Source organism: Monodelphis domestica, chromosome 1 (genome assembly GCF_027887165.1).
Source record: "Monodelphis domestica isolate mMonDom1 chromosome 1, mMonDom1.pri, whole genome shotgun sequence".
Lineage (NCBI taxonomy): Eukaryota > Metazoa > Chordata > Mammalia > Didelphimorphia > Didelphidae > Monodelphis > Monodelphis domestica.
This window is the reverse complement of record NC_077227.1, coordinates 50,932,434-50,949,112: the sequence shown is the minus strand read 5'-3', so window position 1 is coordinate 50,949,112 and position 16,679 is coordinate 50,932,434. Positions and strand designations below refer to the sequence as shown.

The following is a 16,679-nucleotide window of genomic DNA, read 5'->3' as shown; positions in this document are numbered from 1 at the left end:
TCCAAATATTTCATGTAAACCCCATTTGGTTTCCCAGTTCCCTCATGAGTAGAAGTCTTTATTCATTATTTGTTTGTCCATCTCACTGTACTCATGCCTTTTGCCCATCCAGATTCAGATAATGAGGACAAGTGAGCTGACCCAGCATTTGCCCCGGGAGTGCCTTCCTGAAAGCCTGGGAGGGTATATAAAGTTGGACCTCACCAGTTGGAACTTCCAGTTCCTACCTCAAGTGAATGGCTACCTAGATCCTCTTGATGAAATTATCTTACTGTCCCTCACTACCTCTGTGGAAAATTGCGACTCAGTGCACATCCCGGGCCCTCAGGCCATGAGCATCATGGAGCTTGTGGAGCACTTCAACCACAGTCAGAAGAGGGGGATTTATGAAGAGTATGAGGACATCCGCCGGGAGAACCTGGCTGGCACATTCCACTGTTCCATGTGAGTGCCTACGCCAACTTGTGCCTCCTCCTAGTTCTTTCTGTGGGGCTCTCCCAGGGCTCACTCTTGCTTTGGTGAAGACATTGTCCCTGCTAGTAGGGAAGGATGCCAGCTAAGTGGGCACATGTATCATCAGTGCTGACTTTTACTGATCCTGAGAGCTCTTGTCTATGCTGGGTGATACTACAACTGTCCTCAGTTAAAAGCTCCCTCTGCCTTGGCTTTGTTCTTTGTAAGGAAGGTGTCAGGAGGCTATATTGCTTGGCTTAGCTAAATCTGAACCCAACAATGATATTCCTGTCTGCCATCTTTATTGGTGAATCACTCCTGTGATCCTCACTTGAACTGCATGAACACAAGCTCCTTACAGTCTTCAATCTCTGTCCCACATGAAGGGATTCAGGGGGTTTCTTACAAGGAGACCCTTTCAATCACTGCTAATGGGGCCTTATTTTTGCCTGGGGCTCATATATAATAGTGAGAGGCAACAGGTAACATTTATTTATTTGGTCCTTTCAGCTGGTTTTCTGTTTTTGCCTTAAATGATCTCAGTTTATGTGTATTTAATTTTATAATTTCTCCAAATTCCTTCTGAAAACAGGAGGGAGAATAAATTTGAAATGACTAAGTATCTGAATTCTCTTTGAGATCTGGTTAGTAAGAAATGTTTGTTAATGACTGGCTTTTTGTAGTCTTTTAAGGCCCTTTATGTTGGCTTTTGTTTGTCTACTCTTTCCTCCAGGTCACCAGGTAACTTGGAGAAAAACCGATATGGCGATGTACCGTGCCTGGACCAAACCCGAGTGAAGTTGACCTCTTCGAAGGGGAGTGGTATCTCCCAGGTAACAACAGATAAAGAATTCCCTTTTAGAAACAGTCAAGGGATGACCAGGTCACTCCAAAGTGAGTCACAGAACACTTAATTAGGAGACTTAGGGTCTAGGCTGAGCTTTACTCTCAACTGTTTAACATTTAGCAAGTCTCTCCTTTTCTGGACATCAGGGCTTCATCTATCAAATGAGTGAATTAAATCAAATTTTAGATAACTCTTCCAGTTCAGATAGCAATGATAGAGTGCTGGGTTTGGAGTCAGGAAATCCTGTGTTCCGATTTGACCTCAGACAAATTACTTATTAGCTGTTTACTTAATCTCCGTCTGCCTCAACTGTAGAATGGAGATCATAGTGGCACCTACCCATCAGAATTGTTGTGAGTATCAAATGAGATGATATTCATAAAACATTTAGCACAGGGGAAGCTAGACAGCACAGTGGTTAGAGTGCCAGTTCTGGAGTCAGGGAGACCTGGGTTTAAATCTGATTTCAGATATTCCCTAGCTGTGTGACTTTGGACAAGTCACTTAACTCTTAATTGCCTAGCCCTTACCTCTCTTTTGACTTAGAATTGATACTAAGACAGAAAGTAAGCATTTCTATTAAAAAACAAAAAACAAAACCAAAAAACCACTTAGCGCAATGCCTGGCACACAGTAAGTGCTATATAAATGCTATTATTATTACTGTCATTTGAGAGCTCACAGTTCTCTGATTTTCCTTTTTACCCTGTAGGAGTGATGCTTGTGACTGATTGGGTTAGTGTGGAGTTCATTCAACAAGCATCTTCATGAAGCACCTTCTTTATGTCAGGTGCTCTGCTACCTATCAGAAATACAAAGAGAGAAAAAAAAAGGTCCTGCCCCCAAGAAGCTTATGTTCTGCTGAGGTGAAACAAAGATATATAGTCGGCAAGAGAAATCTGGCCACTTCCCTATTGGTGCTCCCTGGAGTGCTTGCTTGCATCTCGTTCTGTAAACTTTAAAATTTCTTAGACTTATGAATGTTGGAAATTTCACCATTGGAAAATTTCATACTTGGAAAAAATTTCCTACTAATAGTAAGATCTCTATTGGAATGTGAACCCCCTTGGCACGGGAGGATCTTTCTCCTCCCTACCTAAGACTACTTTAGGACAGAAACCTTTTGCTAAACAATGGAAAGGGCTTTGACCTATGCTTAAGCATAGAACAGGAAGTTCTTTGAGTCATGATTGATTTTAGAATTAATACAATAGAGATACTTGGAATGACAGAACCAGGTCTTGGGAACTTACAATCTCCACCCTACTCAGAGTAAAAGGATTTAGGAAGGGCTGCAGCAAAGGATCAAGATTTAATTATTTGAGAATATGACCTTCAACAGACATGTGCAAAGGGGCAGACCTCTGGGCAGTCCTGGGTTAAGCTAGAGCCACCATTGGCACAGGGAAGACATGGACAGTGATTGGTAGATGTGAGAACTGAGGGGAGGGAACTTGGATGGTTTCCTTAAAGATAGCGGGGTCTGAGGACTGGAGGAGTTCGAGAGGTTTTGCTCTGAGAGGTTGTGCTCTGAGAAGTTTTTGCTCTGAAGGAGTCTGAGAGGAGAGAGGTTAATAACAATAGCCAGTATTTCTATAGAAATGTAAGTTTTGCAGAGGACTGTACATATGTTAACTCATTTGATTCTCACAATAACCCTGTGAGACAGGTGCTATTATTTTCCTCATTTTACAAATAAGGAAACTGAGGCTGATAAGAGGGTAAAGGAAATTAGCCCACAGTCACACAGCTAACAAATATCTAGGGCAGAATTTGAACTCAAGTTTTCTGAACTCCAAGTCCAGTACTCTTAACTCTCTCTTACATTTTGCTTCTTTGAAGGGAGCCAGAAATTCCAAGAGAGGAAGGAGAATACTCCAGGCTTAGAGGACAGACAGAACACAGTGGTAATTATATTGAGATCATAGGTTTGATCCCAGTGTGAATTGATTAGCTCTACTCCACAGCTATGATTTTTTTCTCTTAACTGTCCATTTGATTTGCAAATGGGTGCCCTTATTTACCAGAAGGACTGGAAGAGAATGTGGCTGGCTTAGTCCAAATTCATCTCTTTTCTTGGATAAGTAGTAGGCCAATAATATCACCTTCATCTCCAAAGAAGCTAAAACTGTGTCTGTGATTCAAAATTATGTTGAAATGAGCAATTCCTATGGTGTTGTGAGAGAGACAAGTCTGTGAATCAGAGCAGTCCTGGGAATGTAAAATTTTGGTTAAATAACCACCTATCTGCTGTTCGGTTGTGTCAGTGAGGAACTGTGGAACTCATCCCAGCTTTCTTTGGATTAATTTAAAACTTTTCTCCTTTAGAGAAAAACCAGTGAGTCTGTTATCCTCTGGTTATTAACCCAAAAATTGTTTCCTAACATTTGGCCTGTCTGATTGCTGGGAATATAAGCAGAGGGTGTAGTTTAATTATCCCAGTAAGTCTTTTCCCCACAAATTGTTCTTTTACTCCTGGAATTTTGAATTCTTAGCCAAAATTTTTGTTGATTCCAGCCAATATTAGGTTGAATATTTGACTTTTCTGAGTCCCATCATCCCATTCCAAAATCTTCAGTTAATATTTCTAATTTCCAGAGGTTCTCAGCTATTAAAGAGCACAAGGGTGCTGGATTCTACATATGGACTGCTTAGATCAGAGAATAATACAAAGTTCAGAGTTAGTAAATGGAATCTCATCTTACAACTTGAAAGTCTCTAGATTCTTTTTCTTTTTAAACCCTTACTTTCTGTATTTAAAAAAAAATTAGTCCTTACCTCCCTTCTTAGAATTAATACTGTGTTTTGGTTCTAAGGCAGAAGAGTAGTAAGGGCTAGGCAATGGGGGTTAAGTGACATGCCCAGGGTCACCCAGTTAGGAAATATCTGAGTCCAGATTTGAACCTAGAACCCCCTGTCTCTGGGCCTGGCTCTCAATTCACTGAGCCACCTAGCTGCCCCCTTTGCTTTCTGTCTTAATAACAACTTTAAGAAGGGAAAGGGCTAGGCAAAAGGGGTTAAGTGACTTGCTCAGGGTCACCTAGCTAGAAAGTATCTGAGCCAAATTTGAACCGAGATCCTTCTGACTTCAGACCTGGTGCTCTATCCATTGTGCCTCCTGGCAGCCTCTTTACATTATTTCTTAGATATTCTGTACAAAATGGAGCTAGCAGCTGTGTGCCTTGTGGCTTCTCTTTCCTGGCATACTCAATTGTTCACTATCATTTTTATTCTTCATTTGTGTCCCAAAGAGATGGATACTTAAAGAATGCTAGGCAAGTACTAGCATAATCTGCTCACCATGGGAGGAGTGTGTGTGTGTGTAAGGGGATAGCAGAGGCAGAGGTGTCACACACACACATTTGTCTTCTTTTTTATTGCCTTGGTTTTTAGGGTGGTAGGTTTATGGTCTCTCTTCTCCAAGTGGTAGGTCAGAGACCAGGCAGGATTTGGACAGCTCCTGACCACCTTGGGTTGGGGGAGGGTGTGTTCTGAGGGAAGTGGGATGTGTAGGAACCATTCGGGTAGATTAGTAGAGTTCTGACTAGGTGATGACTAATTTTGTAGTCTCCTATTAGTCATTAGCTTGGTAAGGAGGAGGGTGGCAAGGCTGCAGCTGGTCATTTTGCTATCCCCAGAGTTTGGTGGTACCTGAATGTGTTGCAGGGTCAGAGGAAGGCTTTTTTCCTGGATTGGAATTACTGAAATGATAGCTCTGTGGTAATGCCACTCTTCTCTATCCTTTTTTTTCTTTCTGCCCTCATGACTGGCAGCTTTAAGTTGGATACAAAATTCCTAAGCATTGTGCCTTTAGGGATCCTCCCCTTTTGCAGTAAAAGATATAAGGGGGCATCATCAGGCATTATGCTGAAGTAAGAATGATAGTGTTGGAGTGATTGGGCTTTACTGGAGGTGCATGCAGCAGAAGGACCTTGGATAGGATTTTGTTTGGGTTTTAGGAATCAGTTTAGAATTTTGCCTGGTAATGGACAGAGATAAAAGTCTTTAATTCTTGTCTTTGCTAATTGCTCTTTCTTTCTGATGGCTGGATATACTTGAAGTCTGTGCCTCAGTTTCTTACTGCTCCTCTTTTCTCTGGTTTTGATATTTTGGACATTGAGTATGGTTGGATGTGTCCATTGGTGGATAGGCATTTTTTGCCACGTACCCATTTTATATTTATGAATATTAAGATGGAGAATTGTGATAACCACCCACTTGAATTGGTGGCTTGCTATTCCCCTTGCTTAGACCTAATAGAACCTAGATCCCCAGAAGACAAGAAATGGGATCCAGAAATTCATTAGAATTGGGTAGCTTGAAATTGGCCCTCCCTTTTCTCTTTTAGTTCACTGAATGCAGAATTTTCAGGAAAGTGACAAGCCTACCATGGAAGAAATTACCTGTACTTCATTCTATGCTAGCTTAAACTAGACCCAAGGTCCATCACTGGGTTTCTATCATTTTATGAATTGGGTCTGGACTGCTTGTTCATCATGTCATCTGTCTACCTCCTGCCCCCATCCCCATATATTTCTGTGCACAACTCAATAGCTTTCTTTCTTCTGTTTTCTTTCCAGACAGACTACATTAATGCCAGTTTCATGGATGGCTATAAGCAAAAGAATGCTTATATTGGCACACAAGGTAAGCTGGAGTCTGTGATGTATACCTGGTTCTCAGTCAGCTTTGGGAGATCTTGGTGATTCCTTGGACAGTCATCTGCTCTGTGCCATCCATAACAACTATGTAGAATCCGAGGAAGGAGTGAGCGATGCATGAGATATTGTGGGAGATCAAAATTATGGCTTCTTGGTGGGATTGGGGGGGCAGAAAAGACAGGGAATGGTGATTTCTAGATTTTTTTCAATTAGTAAGCTAATACTTGGTTCTTGGAATATTCTGTAATGTAAGCAGAGAAAGCAGATGGTCGTAGTAGTCCAAGGTTGGCAATTATTAGTAAGGTGTGAAAAAGTGGGCTGAAAGATTTGAGAGTAAATTATATAGTGGAAAAAGCTAATGACTAGCTTAAGATTGAGGGAAAAAGCCAGAATGGGGATTCTAGGAAACACAGGGGAAGGACAGAGGGACCTGAGGTTATAATGAGGATGTAGGAGGAGGGAAGCTGTGGGGAAGACTGAATATTTATGATTAGGAATTTCCAGAGTTTAGGATTGTAGATGGACTACGTTTGAGAGATTGTAAAGTCCGAGGTATAAGTATCCCTATGGGTGTCTAAAGGAGAGGAGAGATTGAAGTCCTGGGAGTTGAGTTTGAGGAACTGAGAAGGCAGAGTTTTGGGGGTCATCAGTCCTAAAATAACCCAAGGTAGAGTTGGAGGTTGTGTAAAGAAGACCCCTAGAAGACAGAGCCAGAGTCATGAAAAAGGTGGGGGGATGTGCTAGTATGATCTTCTGTTGTCTCCTCAGCTCCTTCCCCCCTCATCCTCTTTTCTCATCAGATGGCTCTACTTCCAGTTCTGACTTAGTCACTCTAGCTCTAACCCTAACACCACCTCTGCCTATTCCTTTTTGTCTCTATTTATTTTTCTCCACATATCTACTAACTCTAATTTTTCTAAGATTTCATTCACTTTAATGAAGTTATTGTTTCTATGATTTGTTCTTGAACCGATTTTGGAGAATTGTATTGTTTAATTTCTAATTAATTTTTATTTACCTCTCCATGTCCCCTTACTAATTATTATTTTCATTGCATTGTGATCTGAGGTTGCATTTATTATTTCTGCTCTTTTGCACTTGTTTGCAATGTTTTTATGCCCTAATACATGGTCAATCTTTGTGAATGTGCCATGTGCTGCTGAAAAGGTGTATTCCTTTTTGTCCCTATTTATTTTTCCACCTCTGCCTATTCCTGAGAAGACTGAGGTCTCTCCTGAGCTCTGAATGGGAGTGGGAAAGGACCAGCCAGTTCAGGTCATATCTGACTAGAACATCCCCAACCACACACAAGCAGTCTTGACTTCAAGACTTCCCATGAAGGGAGCTTGTTACTTTGTCCCAAGCTTTTTGGACCTCTCTTTCTGTTGGGAAGTTTTTCCTGGCCCCAAGCTTAGACTTACTTCTTAGTAGCTCCTGGGGCCAAGGAGAACGAGTTTAGCTCCCCTTGGGATCCTGGAGAACAGGAACATACCCATGTCTTCAGGTGTATGGAATGAACTTTGAGACCCTCTGGATTCTCTCCCCCTTATTGGGGTCCTTCTTAAAAGGTCGCTCCCTGCTCCAAAACCAGTCTTCCTGACCAGTGTGGTAGAGTCTCCCCCTCACATGGGCACATTGTTCCTCGAAACTGTGTGAGCTGCCCTTGTTGTGGACTATAGTGGAGGGTATAACTTATGAACGACCTTTTTCTAATGAATTGCCTCCTCACCACAGCGCCCCCATCTTATACTTCAGAAATCAGTTTTTACAACCTGAATGTGAAATTATATATTTGCCTATTACATTTTGAGCTTCCATCTCCTGCGAAACACTACGGTAGGAGCTCCTGAGCTTGTGTTCAAGTCCAGCCCCTGCACATACTACTTCATCTTAACATTTCAGAACCTCATCTTTTCCCTCTCTAATGGACCTGATAATACCTGCCTCCCAGGGTCATGAAGAACATGTGAGATAGAATGTGTTTGAATCTGTTGCTTTGCACCCTATCAAGCATATAAATATAAATGGGAACTAGTATTATCTTGGTCAATTTACCCCAAGAGTCCAATACCATCAAGATCTTTTTGGATTCTATCTCTTTCCATTTAGGGTGTTAATTTTATTTCTCCCAGCCTCATGCCAAATTGATAATTACATAAATGCTTTTTAATCTACATTACTGATGAATGATGCAGAGCTCCTGAGAGCTGGAGGAGGCTTTGTTCCAAGTCAGGTCCAGACTTTGATGCCTATTCTTTTGGGTGAGCCCTCTAGCCACTTCTGTCCTGGGGACCTGATGTTAGTTACCATCTTTTTCTCAACAGTAGGACATCTGGGTATACTCTTCAGAATCCTCTAATCTACCCATCTAGTCACCTTGTCATTGAGGAGAATAAAAACTGGCATGACATAGAATTGGTTTGTTTTTTTTTGGTAAAGTTTTATTTGCTGCCTTTTGTTTTTAATCCTACCGCCATTTTATAATTTCTATCTTCCTCTGGGCTCCACTACTGAATCTGCCCTTCTCTCGAAGGAAACAGAACAAAGCACAGCTGCCTGTGGTAGCTTTGACCATAGGACTGGCTCTGTCTCCACAGAGGGAGATGGAGATCTCAGGGTGAGGGGAGAGTGTTGGGGATTGGCTTCATCTCTTCTTCTGGGAGCTCAGATTAGTCATTGCAGCCCATCGGATCTCAGCTGCCTTTTAATGTTTTTGTTTATGGGATGTGAGTCATCATGTAGACACTCTTCTGTCTGATCTGTCCTTCGGAAGTCACTTCCTTTTCAAGGTGGTGTTTGCTAACCACCTCCATCCTCTACTCTAGAATTTTGCCAGAAATTGGAGGCAAGCTCACCAGCCTAGAGTTTATTGCTTGTATTTTCTTACTTAAAAAAATCAGGCAATTTCCCCTTTTCTAATCTTCTAGTTATCCTCAGCCTTATAAAGATTACTGACTTAGCCATCAACATTCAAAACTTATTAAGTGCCCACTTATGTGCTAGCACTGTGCTGGGTGCAAGGGCTACAAATACAAAGAATGAAATAAATCCCCACTTAAGGAGATTGAACTTTTCTTTTTAGTACTCTGGGTGGCATCCCACAGACCTGATGACTTGAATTGCTCTAGGATAGCAGATGCTCTCACTATCATCTTATCCATATACTGGGTGTCAACTCCCTAGTAGCCATTTTTGTACTTTCTTTTCCAGTCCAAAGATCATTTTCCTTAGCAGAGAAAAGGGAAGCCTAAGAGCTGAGCAGCTCTGCCTTCTCTCCTTCAGGTATTATTCAAGCTACCTCAAACATTAGACCCTTCTTTGGTCCTCTTTTCTTCTTTAATCTCAGTTCCCTGTACAACTACATTGGTCCCTTTAGCCCAGAAGTGTTAAATAATATTCTTCATTATATCAGGACTAGTATAGCTAAGGCAGATTAAAATGGAATTGGGAAATATTGAAAAAAATAAAAATGGGGGCAGCTAGATGACTCAGTGGAAAGAGAACCAGACCAAGAGATGGGAGGTCCTGGGTTCAAATTTGGCCTCAAATACTTCTTAGCTTGTGTAACCCCAGGCAAGTTATTTGACCCCCATTACCAAGCCCTTACCTCTCTTCTGCCTTCAAACTGATACTCAGTATCGATCATAAGGTAGAAGGTAAGGATCATAAAAAATTAAATAAAAAATACAGTAGGATATAGATAATGCTAATTTGTGTGTGCATCCATGTATGTGCATGTGTTTTTTAAGTCCACCCATGGCCCAAGAGGGATCTTTAGGTCTGATTAAGTGGCCCCATTGCTTCTATTTTGAGTTTTATGCCATTGTTTTGACCTACTAGAATTCTTTCTCTTAATGCCTCCAATTTTCATTTCTGAGAGCTTTCTATGTCTCCTAAGTTGACAAGACATAGAGAGAATCATTTGGTTATTGGGATTAGAGTCAGAAAGTCCTGATCCCTGCCTTCAATCTCTGTATGTTTCTTTGCTCTGTTACTTCTCTAGGTCTCAGTTTCTTCATCTCTACACTGAGAGAGTTGGACTAGATCTCTAATATCCCTAATAGTTCCACAGTTTCTGTGCCTTCTCATTGCCAAATAAACTTTCTTGTTTCTAGGCATCCTCCCTTCTGAATTTTCTACTGTATATGACCCCACTGATTTCCTCCCTTTGCTTCTGGATATTCTCTTCTGTGATTTTTATGACCCGGATCTTTCATGGTTGTCCCCCTGATTCCCTGACTGCTCTTTCCTGCTCTCCTTTGGTGACCCATCCTCTTATTCCCCCACCTTTAGTGTGGGTATCCCCAGAGCTCTGTCCTTCTGTTTTTTGTTTAATTTTTCCTTTGGTAATATCATCTACTTCTATGGCTTACATTTTATCTTTTTGTGAATGTCTCCACTGAGTTCTAGTTCTGCGCTTGTGGGTGACTTACCAATATTTAAAATTTTTGTATGTCCAAGAAGAAACTCATCTCTAAATTTGACCCCCTCCCCTACCTTTTCCCCCTGTTGATAGCATTACACTTTTGCACCCTGCTTTGAAGTCCTTGGAGTCACAGCCATCACAGAATTTCAGAGTTAGAGGGGACTTCTGACCATTTGTAGTCTGACTCCTACCCCCCAAAAAAGAATTCCCTACTTTAACATGGCCCCAAAGTGATCATTTAGCTTCCACTTGAAGATCTTCAGTGAGGGGAACCTACCACCTCTGCAGTTTATCACCTGTTTGGGTAGGTCTAATTGTTAGGAAGTTTTTCTTAATGTCTAAAGTTCCCTCTTTCATCTTCTAACCCTTTACTTCCAGTTATGCACCCTGGAGCCAAACAAAACAAATTGAATCCATTTTTCTTGTCAGTCAGCGCCTTTCAGATACTTGAAGAGAGCTACCATAACCCTGCTCCCCCAGGCCCCCCCAACCAAAAAGCCTTGTATCACCTCTGTACATTTGGTGTCATTAGTTAAAATATTAAATTGCATAGGATCAAACACAAATGCCTAAGGCACTTTACTGGTGGGCTCCTTTTGAATTAATATGGAATTATCAGCGACTTGTATTTGAGTCTTACCATTAACCCTATTTCATATTTATCTAATTACTCCTCTGTCCAGCCCCATGTCTCCATCTTTTCCCCAAGAATAGTTTATTCTCTTTAATTCTCCTCTTTTCTTTATTCGCTTCACCCCTATTTGCCATCTTCCATTGAATTTGTCTCTCCAGTTTCTGTTGTCATTGTTTCCTTTTTTCTCCTCCATGTGATACAACCCAGTTAAGGTTTTTATCACTTCTAAGATCATTGTGTTCTATCTAGTTTTCTCAATGTTAGTGACTTTTCTTCAACTCCTCTTTCAGGCGTCTGTCCGGGATGTCTCTTCTAGAGAGACTGTCTCGCTCTTCAATTACAGTGAAACCAAGGCTTCAGGCCAGGACTCTGTCATAATATTATTTCTTAATACTTTATAACATACCTCTTCAGTCCTTGGTGCTATGTCCTTCTCCTGATTCTGGAGAAGAAGCAAGAAAGTGCGATTTCTCTAAAGTCAAAGGCTAATAACATTTGGTGGTCATCAGTGTCAGAAGCTATGGAAAAGTCAGGTGGGGATAAAAAGAAACTAGCCTGAGTGATTAGGAAGTCACTGCATGATCCAAGTAAAGGATGTTGCAAGAATGATTCAGGTGGATAGAAATGAAAGCCTAAACCAAAGTGTTGGCCGCAGGAAGAGAAGGGATATGGGTGAAGGATGATTGTCTATTACAGAGGTGGATTCCGCAGGACTTGGTAACTGCAGATGAAAGGTGAGAGGGAGGGAAGGGCTAAAGATGAAGCTAAGGTAAAGCCAAAAGAGGAGCTGGTGTGATGGAATGGGTCGTAAACTCCCTTGTGGGTACACTGAGTTTGAGGGACCTGTGATGAAGGTAATTGGGGATGGCTGAATTAAACATTATTGATTTGAAAGTCTTTTGCATAATAGTGATAGTTGACTTTGAAAACTAACGAGGAATTTGTTAAATTCTTAAAAAGAAGCAAGTGGTATGAGATAGAGGTCTCTGATTTTTTAAAATGTAATTATCTTTTTTGTGCCTCAGTGGTATGGGGTATATGGAGTGTTCTGGAAGAACTAGCACCTGGCACGAGGACTTGCTGAGCTCTTTTCAGGGCTGCTTCCCTCTGGTGTCCCCCTTTCACTCAGCTCTCATTTGTGGCTCCAAGAAGCTGTAAGATGCTCAGTGGCCACACTATGGTAAAACTAGGCTAAATTAGATTTGAGGGTAACCAACAGGCCTCAAAACCATCCATGAGTCAGGGGGATGTCTACCCCAAGCAGGCAAAGACTTCCCCTAGCAAAATGAGTGGGTGAGAACAGTTTGTTCCAAGGACCATGAAGGCAGGAGAAGTAGGCACTGTGGAGCACTTAGAGCTTGGTCAGACATGGAAGAAGCCCAGGTCATGCACTGCATCCCCAGCCATCACCAGTTGTCCTGATTTTGTGTTGCCACTGGACTTTGATGGTTCTGGTGGAGAGGTTGAGGCTGATGACTTTATGCAAGTCTGCCTCACTCTTAATCCACTTTACCCAAAAATTAAGATATCACTTTGTGATGTCACTGGTCCTTTTCAAAAAGAAGGATGAACATCTATGAATCTAAAAACCATATAATTAAGTATATACTGTGTGCAAAGCACTCAAGGAAGGTTTTGGCTTCATGATACACGGTAGAGTCAGAAGATATGAGTTCAAACTTTTCTTCTGTAACTTTTTTTTTTAATTAAAACCCTTACCTTCCATCTTGGAGTTAATACCATGTGTTGGCTCCAAGGCAGAAGAATGGTAAGGGCTAGGCAATGGGGGTTAAGTGACTTGCCCAGGGTCACACAACTAGGAAGTGTGTGGTGCCAGATTTGAACTCATGACCTTCCATATCTAGACCTGGCTCTCAATCCACTGAGCCACCCAGCTGCCCCCTCTAACTCTTTCTAAAAAAAATTAATTAATGTATTTATTTTAAAGTATAAAATACTCTGTAACTCCTTCACTTTATAAAGAAAAGACTATATACTGATTTGGGTGTCAGAGAAACTGGGTTCAAATTCTGCCTTCAATACTATCCCTATGACTTTGGTCAAGTCATTAAACATTGGTCTTCTTTGAAATGAAGGACAAACCCCAACAATTGGCACTATGGAAGTATTTATTTTTTGGTGTGTTTATTAAGTTCAGAATTTTAAAAATTAAGTTAATTTTTAAAACATGATCATTGAAGCTGTGGGAGTGAATGAGAGTGCCAGAGAAGGAATTATGGCAAAATATGGCAAGATGGTATAGGGCAGCCCTTGGGAATACCTACTACATTAAGGAGCTGAGAGAGAGATGAAGTAACAGAAGGAACACAGTTAGAAAGTGTGGAAGCAAACAATCCCTATACTTTGGGTTTTAATTAGAATCTGGTAGAGACAATGTGTAATACATAAGTTACATAGCAAAGTAAAACAGACATATCGTTCAAGTTTCACATTATTTATTTACCAAAGAAAAATAGTCATTTTTGATGCTGGTGCATTTTTTGTGAGAATATCTTTTCAAAAGCAACTCCTTAAATTACTCCTCGTAACTATTTATTACCCTTTCAATTAGGTCAACAGTTTAGATTTAGGACAGTTGCTGTGAGAAGTAGGATTAGGAGGTTAATAAGGGTAGACAGTGAGGATTCAGTTCTCGGGTTATATAATCATATTTGTAGCAGGCAAAGGAGCTCCTTGCTTTGCTGTGTTTTTTGATGCTTAGCAAGCTTTGAAATTGTATGGCAAGGCTCACCCAGGACTGAAAACAAGGCTTCCCAACACACTTCACCATCCATGAGTTATGAGAATGTCTGCCCCAAGCAAGTGAGGACTTCCCCCAGCCAAATGCCTGTGGGAGAACAATTTGTTCCAAGGGTCATGAAGACCCTTGCTCTCAAGGAGCTTCTAATCTAATGGGGTAAAGCAGCACACCAAAGGAAGCTGGAAAGGGCAGTTGGGGGGAAACCAGAGAACGTCTTGTTCTGTGAAGCTGAAGCCAAACAGAGCTGCAGAGAGAAAGTGGATGGCAAGCTGGAGAGTCCAAATCCAGCCCTCTACAAAGGAAAGCTTTGGGAGAAGTCTGATGCTCCACCCTCCAGTTCTCCAATCAGTGGGAAGAAGAGGCTGAGGAAGGTGGGAAGGTGTAGAGTAACCAAGGCATGGAGATGGGATTTGCAATGACCAGTTTATCCTAGCAGGGGCATCTTGTTCCTTGGCATTGAAATCAAGCAGAACTGCTGGAATAGAGATTAAGATCTCCAGTCTGGTCCTCCTAGTGTGTTGTGACTAAAGGGAAGGTGGTCATCAGAGCTGAGCACTGAGGAAATGATTGTGTGCTCAGCTAGTCAGAGAGACCATCGCCATGAATGTTGAAAGTTCCTAGGATGACACAAGGTTCAGAGGAAGACTATAAAGACCAGGATCCAAGTGCTAATGTCACAGAGTTGAGCTGGTTAGGTGAGAACAACAGTGGTGCTGTACATAGATGGCATGGACCTCAAAAGAAGATGTCACTGTTCTCTTTGATGCAAAATTAGCATATATATACTGGTTTCTTGGATTTCTTGATCATGCTGAAGCAAGAAGTTGTAACCTGGAAATCTATAGATAGAGGGAAGAAGGGACGACATTCATTGTAGGGGAAAGAATCTAAGCCACGATGAGGGTGAGATTGAGTAAGGGGAAATATTTGTAGGACACTGAGGAAATCAGCCTAAGCCCAGAGTATACATCTCAAGGAGTACTGGGAAATAAGATTGGTGGGTTAGGATTTAATTACCTTGAAAGGTAGGCAGAAGAGTTCAGATTTGACATAGTAGAATTTAGTCATTTGTGATTTTTAGCAGGGAAGTGACAGGATAGAGGCACTTTTTTAGGAACATTATGAACATTGATCCTGGGATTATAGATTTAGAGCTAAAAGGGACCTTGGAGGACATTTAGTCTTCCCACCTTGTTTTATATATGTGAAAACTCAAGCCCAGAATAGTATTCACACAAGTGGTAATTGGCAGAAGTTGGATGTGAACTCTAAATCCACTCATCTTTCCACTAATGCTGCTTTTAGGTGGTGTTCGGGATGGATGGACCAAAAAGAGAGAGAAACTGTAATCCAAGGTCAGCTAGGAGGTGGATAGATGGAAAGGATTGAGACGAGAACCTGAATTGTACTGCTAGAAGAGAAAATAAAAAAGGAAGAGAAACTAGTCTTTTTTTACAATTACATTAAAAACTATTTTTCCATGGTTACATGATTCATTTTCTCTCCGTTTTCCCTCTCCCCTCCCAGAGGTGACAAGCAGTTCTACTGGGTTATATATGTGTTATCACTTTATACCTATTTCCATATTATTTATTTTTATAATAGAGTAATCTTTTAAAACCAAAATCCCAAATCATCTACTCACATAAACAAGTGATGAATCATAAAAAAGAAAAAGTTGACAAGACTTATTAACTACCTGGCCTTTGGAAGAAAGAAAAGATAAAAGGGAGAAGGAGGAATTAGTTTCTACTGGGGAATTAGGAGATTTCTTTCCAGTATATCTGAGGGAAACATGAAAATTTGGAGAGGTATCTGTGCATGGAGACAACAGGGAGGGAAGAGAGGCAGAGGAGTAAAACTAATTCCATTTCTGAGTTTGAGATCATCTTGAAAGTCCGTCCAGGTTGGTGATGTAGGACTAGAAGTTAGCTGAGAGGGAAGGACCAGCACAACAGATTTCTAAATCTTCATCACAGAAGTGATCAGTGGAACCTTAATAGTTGATGAACTAATGACATAAGAGCAGAAAGCTAATATGGATCTCATATTTAGGGCCTGGAAGAATAATGAGAGAGGGAAAGAAATACTTTTTGACATCATATACCATCTTCTATTTTATTGCTTTAGGTCCCTTGGAGAACACCTACCATGACTTTTGGCTCATGGTCTGGGAGCAGAAGGTTCTGGTGATTGTCATGACTACACGGTGAGTACTTCCTCATCACCACTGCCATCCCTCCCCACCCTCATTATGGATGGAGGCAAGTGCTGCCAGAGTAGGGAAGACGGATTGAATATGTTTGGGTGATGTTATTCCATATCAGGTAAATACATGGAGAGTTGGGGATGGGAAAGAGGAAGGTGAGTTGGATGTGGCCAGAGAATAGAATTTCAAAGATCATAATGTTGCTTGCCAAGATATTGGAACAAGACCTGAAGAAGGGATGTTGGAGATGGTTCTTGGTTTTCTGATAATGAAGGTCAGAAATACTCTGGAAGGGATACTTTCAGAAAAACCTGAAGAGTCTTCAGTGAACTGGTAGAAAGTGAGCAGAACCAGGACATTATACACAGTAACAACAATGTTGTACAATGATTAAATGTAAAAGATAGCTATTCTGAGCAATATAATGATCCAAGTTAATTCTGAGGTAGAATTTATGATGAAAAATGCTGTCCATCTCCAGAGAAAGAACTGAAGGAGTCTGAATCCAAAGTGAAACAAACTTCTTTCTGAACATTCTTTTTTGTTATTGTTAGTAGTTGTGGTCTGTTTTCATTCAGCTAATTTGGGAATGTTTTCCATAAGTGCACATGTATAATCTATATCAAATTGCTTACCTTCTCAAGGAGAGGGGAAGGTGAGGGAAGGAGGGAAAGAATTTAGAACTCAA

The 16,679-nt window shown here is 41.1% G+C and overlaps 1 protein-coding gene across 1 annotated transcript in view; it reads left to right on the top strand.

Annotated features, from left to right (window-relative positions):
- PTPN9 (protein tyrosine phosphatase non-receptor type 9) overlaps positions 1-16,679 on the top strand; it is a 78,435-nt gene that overhangs the window by 42,940 nt on the left and 18,816 nt on the right. The window contains exons 7-10 of the mRNA XM_056799155.1: positions 113-444; positions 1,187-1,286; positions 5,881-5,947; positions 15,913-15,991. Of these exons, the coding sequence (XP_056655133.1) occupies positions 113-444; positions 1,187-1,286; positions 5,881-5,947; positions 15,913-15,991 (578 nt within the window). The remainder of the gene's footprint in view (positions 1-112; positions 445-1,186; positions 1,287-5,880; positions 5,948-15,912; positions 15,992-16,679) is intronic.